At 35.7% G+C, this 8,088-nt stretch overlaps 1 protein-coding gene across 1 annotated transcript; it reads left to right on the top strand.

Moving 5' to 3' along the window:
* The first annotated feature begins 16 nt into the window (after nucleotides 1-16).
* LOC145689733 (uncharacterized) lies at nucleotides 17-2,395 on the top strand. Its single transcript, XM_081763934.1, has one exon. It carries the CDS (start codon nucleotides 17-19, stop codon nucleotides 2,393-2,395), a length of 2,379 nt encoding a protein of 792 aa, XP_081620060.1.
* Nucleotides 2,396-8,088: the final 5,693 nt, after the last annotated feature.

The raw sequence follows: 8,088 nt of genomic DNA, 5'->3' as shown, positions 1-8,088 counted from the left end.
AAATGTGTGCAAAAATATGGCAAGAGGTACCATGTTTCCTTGTATATATGAGGGTTGTTACAGGTATTTTTCATATAATAGATCACTGCAAAGACACATATCCAATGTGCATAAAAATAAAAAGCAATGTAGTAATAGGAGTAGTAGTGTATTGTTAGCAGACAGTGATGTAACTGTATTGCAGTCACGTGGTAATTTGTCACAGCCTGTTGTAGAGAAAAGTAGTCAAGTTGTCACAAACGATACAGTACAAAATGTAGTGGAGGATCATATGAGTAAATTCATTTCTAAACTATATGCACATCCAACTTTTAGCCGTTCACATGTACAAGTTGTGGTTGATGGAATGAAATCCTTATTTAGTCACAATGTGAAGAGATCTTTACAAGCAATGGTTTTAGAGCACGCAGGTGTAGAAGAGTTGCCTGGTAAGTTTCAATTAGCTCTTGAAGAAGTTCTCTCAATAGAACCTCTAAACGGGTTTGAAACAGATTACAAGCGTTTACAATATTTTGAGGTATTAGGCACATACATTAGTCCACAGGAAGTTTTAATTGGGGAACGCATGGAAAGAAGACACACGGCTTGTGGTAGCAACATAGAATCTGTTCCTTGTACTATGCAAATGATTCCATTGCGAGTATTATTACAAAAACTTTTCAGTAAGGACTCATTTATACGTGAAATATTGAACTACTTGCAATATTTGAATAACTGTGAAGACAATGGCAGTCCTCTTTTGAACATAATTCATGGTTCTGTATGGAAGAACATGCAGCCTTCACAAGAATACTCAAGACATACATTAGTAGTACCTGTTATTATTTTCTTTGATGATGTTGAAATTGGGAACGCACTGGGGTCACATGCTGGAATTCATAAATTAGGTGCTATATATCTTTCACTTCCACTTCTGCCCCCTTACTATGTGTCACAGTTGAAGAATATTTTCCTTGTATCTTTATTTCATTCAGCTGACAGAAGAAAATTTGGAAATGCAGTTACGCTTCAAAAGGTAATAGATGAACTGAATTTCCTAAGAAAAACTGGCGTACAGGTATCAACAAGCTGTTTTAAAGGTGTTGTAAAATTCATTGTTCCTGCTATAACTGGTGACAATTTAGGGTTGAACAGTATTCTGGGTTTTGTTTCAAATTTTGTTGGTAATCACTGTTGCAGGATATGCAATGCAAATAAGAACGAATTACAAAAATTAACCACAGAGATTCCCACTTTGCTCAGGAGTGTTCTGACATATGAAGATCAGTTGCAGGTAAATGATGTATCTAAGACTGGCATAAAGGAGAAATGTGTGTGGTTAAACCTTGAAGGGTTTGACCTGTTTAACAATGTTGCTGTCGACATAATGCATGATTGGTTTGAAGGTTGCTGTCGTTATGTAATGTCATTCATTGTCAATTATTTGGTACAAGAAAGTAAAGCAATTACCATTGAGACTTTGCAAATGAACCTTGCTAACTTTAATTATGGTCCAGATTCCAATTCAAAACCTACAAACTGTATTCAGATTGATGGGGGGAACATAAACATAAAGATGTCAGCTCACGAAATGCTTATTTTGGTGAGGTACTTTGGCCTATTGGTGGGATATTACGTACCCACTAACAATTATGTTTGGCTGTTGTATATTCAATTACGCAAAATTACAGAAAGACTTCTAAATAACAGGGTTTATGATGATACTGTGATTCAACTACAAACTTTGATAGCAGAGTTCAATGAAATGTACTGTTCATTGACAAAATGTCATTTGAAACCAAAGTTTCATTTCCTCACCCACTACCCTGCAATGATGAAAAAATTTGGACCACTGAACCAAATATGGATCATGAGATTTGAAGCAAGACATAGAATTTCAAAGTTCATGGCTAATGTCTCACACAGCAGAGTAAATGTCTGCAAATCAATTGCAATACGAAATCAATTACTCGTTAATGACTTACTTCTTAATAACAATTTGACACATCACATTTCTCATGGAAAAAAGAGGAGGTTTAACAGTGATACAGCAATAGAGGTTAAGCAGAGGTATGCATTACACTCTGAAGCAGACCTTATGTCTGTTACAAAGGTTAAAGTGAAGGGCCATACCTTTTCTTTGTCTTCTACAATTGCACTTGACATTGATGAATCCAATGGACTTCCTGTTTTTGGTCAAGTAAAAGACATTATAATTCATGATGATGATATAATTTTTTCCTGTGTAGCTTTGGACACGATTGCCTTCTATGAACACGTTTTTGCTTACGAGGTCTGTGTAACAAATAACCATCTGTTTGTAAAGTATGATGAGTTGTTAACACCACTGCCACACACTTACACAGTGATGACTGATGGTGTAAAATACATTACACTTCGATGGCCAATTGATTAGAAAACAGTTTGAAATTGGTGAATCTTGTAAACTGGTTGTTGTGTAAACATAAAAGAAACTCAAAATTATCAGTGTTATCATTCTGTATACAGTATATACTTATGAATAATTATGTAATGGTGTTACTAAGTAATCATATTTCATACCTGTAATTCATATTATTAAGCATCAATATTTTAATGAAGTCATATCGTCCTTTCCATGGGTTGTCAACTCACACAGAAGATCTTGTCGATGTTAATTAATTTTAAGTGTATTCTATCATCCTTCTTACAAGGTTTCTTACTGTATATCTTTATATACTTACTACTATTTCGAAACTACTAAAAAGTGGCTTTTTTATTATTTACTTGTGTATAGTTTGCTGATATTTCGCCCTTCATCTGAGAGCATTTTCGAAGCAGGTAATGTTCCATCGATCTTCACATGTTAACCAATTTATAGACTGCAATCCGGTTATCTTCTTTCTTCCCTAAAATATTCACTATATAATTATATGAGCGCAAGAGAGGATGATTCTTAATTAACAAAAGATTGGCTACTTACCATGAATCCTCCCTTGGAATGCCTAAATATTTTTCATACGTTTCGGAACTCGTAGCTGGTTCCTGCCGAACAAGCTGCGAGTTCCGAAACATATGAAAAATATTTAGGTTTTCCAAGGGAGGATTCATGGTAAGTAGCCATTTTTAATTAATATTCACTATGTGGTTTAAATTAATTACGAACATCGTTAAAACTCATTACAATGCTTTTACTTAAACTATACTCTGAATATTATAGCCAAGAAAAAAAAGAGGATCACAGGACTTTAGTATTGGAAATAGGTCAAAATGTAAAGATCGATGGACAATTGCCCTCTTTGAAAATGCTTTCAGGTGAGGGGGGATATATGCACTGCATACACAGGTAAATAATAAAAATGCGACGTTTTAGTAAAATTTATATTAAACCTGTGACTTCTTGGAAGTTCATTGATACAGTGATTTATTTACAAAAAAAAGAAAGAAAAAAAAGAAAAAAACTGCAGTAATGGTTAAAAACTAATAGAAAAATACTGCATGGCTGCTGCTGTAGTGAAACACAATTTATTGTGGCTGAAATTAGTATCAAGTAGGTAGATATGCAGCAACAGTGTCAAGAAGTGGATGACTTGAACTGTTTAAAGTTAACCAACATCGACAAGGTCATCTAAGTGCTTGGATAGCCCATAATAAGGGCAATAGGAGGAACTCAATGATGAAAATGTTTTGTTTCACAACGTCTTGCACTGTCGTCAAGAGAATATATAACCTCAATACAAAGCAACTGTATTCAAAATTAAATATATCTAGTGACTATTATCATTTCAGTGTAAATGTGAGAAAATTGTAGTAGTTTCAGAATGGTGTTTAAGACAAACGTACAGTAGTATTAAAGCAGAATTTAAGACCATACAAGTGTACTGTTGTTCTATGAGAAGATGCCCCAAGGGAAGAGGAGTAAACACCAAATATATATGTATAAGGACTCTTGGTACAGTATTTTTCTTTGTAAAAGCAGATGTGACATGATAAAATACATGTGAAATAAATAAGCACAAAAAATTTTATTTAAAAAACACCAGTAAATTATATGCTGCACACGTGTTCTTCCATTTACATCGTACAGACATATGGAAACCACTAGCTTATTCAATGTTTATTTGTATTTATGTACAGATTAAATAGACATCCATTTGACATGGTTAGCAACAGAAGTGTTGTGTAGTTTTGGATATTTTATAAATTTAGATTGTTACATATGTTTGATGGTTAATGGAAGCTATACTTGTCTACTGCACATATATATGTGTGTGTGTGTGTTTTGCAAATAAAGCATTGAAGTGACATATAAATTGCTCTCTTAAATTCATATGTATATATCTCCTATTTACATATGGTGAAAAGGCAGTTAACTATAAAGGTAACGAAGAAAGTTCTGTCGCTTTTTTGTGGAGGTCTGTGTTCATTGGCTCTCACACCGTGAGCTGAATGCCAATGGAGGTAAAGCGAAGATCAGTTATTGGTGTGGTATATCCAACATACTAGCGGTGTGGTAGTTCAGTTACACCGTGAACTTACATAAGGACAGAGTGAACATGGGTCTTCTACAGAGCGTAATAAGGGCGTGTATGCTGTAACGCTGCTGCAGCGGGACAGAAAATATGCCAGGCCTTTGGTGAGGATGTCATAACTACGCGGAGAGTGCAGCAGTGATTTAACAAGTTAAGGACGGTGACGAAACACTCGAAGATGCACCACGTGCCGGAAGTCCAACACATGTACAAAATGAAGATCTTCAGGCAGCAATTGAGAACAATATCCAGACATGTGAGGAACTGGGACTACAATTCAGTATGAGTGGAGAAATCATTCGGCAGCTTGGCGGAGAAACCATCTCCATCAGCTTGGGAAGTACTACAAGTTGGGTCGACGGGTCCACATGATTTTACTCCGGACCAGAAGGCAACGCGAGCAAATACCTGTGTTTCTGTGCTGTCTCGTCTGAGGAATGAGCCATTTTTTGGACAGGGTGTTTACATGTGATGAGAAGTGCGTCCTGTACGAAGCTCCACGGTCCTATCATCATTGGTTAGCATCCTGTGAACTGGTTCCAAACAGCTGATTCCAGCACTGCACCAGAAGATTCTTCTGTGTGATTGGTGAACTGCTCGCGGCATCGTGCATCTGGAACTGTTACCAGCTGATCAGAGCATCAATGTAACTGTGTACTATTAGCAATTGAGGCGTGTTCAAGAAAACCTGAAAACTGTGGAGCCAGCACTTCTAAATCGCAAAGTTTTTCTCCTGTTACAGAACAACGCTAAGCCCCATGTGGCTAGGATGACCCGGAACACGATTTTCCGCCTTGGATGGGAAACACGTGCATCCGACATACTCCCCGAACACGGCACCGTCCCATTATCACCTGTTGTACACGACTGTACATTTTTTAGTACAGAAAAGCAGGTACTGATAAGATAAATTTACATTATGTACTGTAACCACTTCAAGATTTTGTGACTATGTTTCATGTAAATATGTGCACTTTTGCCATGGTGAACAATTTCCTTCATGGAAATAACTCTATATTGTAATACATCCACGTACTTCCTTCTATTCTTCATATGTACATTGCAATATTACATTCCATACTTAACCTAATGTGTACAGGATGGTTCAAAACTTAAATCATCAAACTGTTTAGTAAGCCTCAATGATGTCGAATTATTGTGTATGTTATATTGACGCTGGAAATTGACTTTTCTCTTTAAAAAAAAAATATATTTACTTTAGCAGTGTCAAGAATTAGCAGTGTGAAGCACAACGCCGAACAACGACATTCGTTACATTTTAGATTTCGAGAAGTACGAGAAAAACTTGCAGAATATTTCAGGAGAACAATGGGAAAAAAATCAGCAGATAGCGACAGTTATCGGAGTAATAGAAGCAAAATAGCGCCAATTAAACGTGCCTGCATGAAAGAACGGGAAGGTTTTCTTGAAAGCACTAAAATGAAACATATACCGTTGTTCGGCTCGGTGCTTCAATTGGTAAAGAGTTTTGAGAAACATTCATGAAAATCGAGTTTTTTTCTACTGGGTAATTAGAAAGAATATTTGTAAGTAGACCAAATCCTGGCCTTTTGCTAGCTACCAGTACTTTAAATAACATTATTAAACATTGTGTGTACCTGACGAAGTTGATTCTACTTGAAGTCATAATTTGCATTGAAATGGTATGTATAATTTGAACTAGGTATATACAATGCTTAATTATGTAATACAAAGCACCGGTTGCTAGTCAAAAGGCCAGAATTTTGTGTACTTACAAATATTCTTTCTAACTGCAGTAAGGAATGTATCGATTTTTACAATGTTTTTCAAAATTACTTTTTTTAAATTAAACATATTTACTTTGAAGAAAAGGTTAGTTACTCTCCGAACTAAATAGTGTCATTAACCTGCACAATATTCAAGACACTATTGATGGTTTCCAAGCAGTTCAATGATTTAAAGGTTTTGAAACATCCTGTACACATTAACTTCAGTATGGAAAGCAATGTTGTAACATACGTATAAAGAATAGTAGGAAGTACATGACTACATTACAATACAGATATTTCCATGAAATCATTTATTTTTCCACGGTCAGAAGGCACATATTTACATGAAGGTATGTCACAAAGTCCGGAAGTAATTACTTATTGCATGTTATGTAATTTTATTTCATCAGGAGAACCTGGATTTTTTGTCCTGAAAACATGCATTTTGTACGTACTGTAAGTATACATTTTCTAGATGCAATGTTTCCAGCACCAATTTTTATGGCATAAAGTCCGTAGTATACGTATGATTTGCAGGAATTCCTGTTACATGAACTATAGTGGATTTACTAATTATCTAAATGATCAGTAACTAATATAATTTCTTCAAAATGCGTACGTACAATTATTCATTCCGAAGGAGTATATTTCAGTCCTATGTAGTGGAGTTTACATTCTATCAGTACTTTTGTGCAGTAATTACTGCAAGCTTTACTACGCTGCTTGGAGAAATTGTCTTTATACACATGGGAAAAGACATTGCAGGATTGGGTTTTAGTCTTAATTTCATTACTTTCGTCCCTGACTGATTGCAAGCTTTTCATTATACTATGGTAATAAAGTCCATGCATAAGGACAACAATACAGTCAAAGCATGTATTCGTATCCTTTCGTCATGGCATTTTCACAGTAGCGAATGCAGATTTAACTGGACTATACAGTGCTTAAGACTCCACATACAGATTTAAATGCAGTCACGGACGGAGTTTCCACCATTCCTTCATGTGATTTTTCCACGTTTGCCTCGATAAATGTCTAGCAACACCTGGAAATATAACATTCCTGTTTTGTAATTTTTCCATTCCACTTGAGTTTTAACATGACCGGTAATGGTATCGCTCCATTATTACTGTTATTAACTATGACGTCATATCTTTAATAAGTTCTGACGTCATCATTTTTATCTGGAAAAGTAAGGAGAAAATATACGTAGAACGGACAAGAACAATTAACATTCTCGGTAATGTTGGAAAGTCATTCTTACGAAAGGTCCTAAAAATCACTTGAATTTACGTACTTTTTATCCGTAATTTTTTCTCAGTGTGGTTGGCGTACGAATAAGTGGTTCATTTGAAATTCAGACTGCAAATTAATTTTTAAATATTACATGTGCACAACATTATCTATACAATAGTTTTTTCGCTGTATCACATGTTCAATATGATCTCTATTTTGCCAAACAACCTCTTTAAGGCGCGTGCGCATGTTTCATACCACTCTGCGCCAAATGTTTTCGTGAATATCACAAAAAAAAGTAGATGACCTCGTATTTCCGTTTGTTGGGTTGTACGAGAAAAAGCTTTGCTTTCATACAACCTTTGAAAAAGGGCTTAAAGGCGGCAAAAACATTCGTCCATTGTGTTGGGACAGATAACAATGGGAAAAATGAAATCTTTAACTTTTACGTTCCACGATTATGCCGGTTAGGCTAAAGGAGACGGTGATTATAAGAAATGAATTAAATGGTGAAATGAATAAAGTGAGAGGAAACGGGAGAACCCCAAGAAAACCCACGAACACGGGTTTGTCCACCACAAAGTCTACTTGGCGCGAGCTGAGATCAAACC

Source organism: Thermobia domestica, chromosome 7, assembly GCF_964235325.1.
Source record: "Thermobia domestica chromosome 7, izTheDome1.hap1.1, whole genome shotgun sequence".
NCBI lineage: Eukaryota > Metazoa > Arthropoda > Insecta > Zygentoma > Lepismatidae > Thermobia > Thermobia domestica.
Note: the sequence above shows the minus strand (reverse complement) of the source record. Positions and strands in the feature narration are given on the sequence as shown.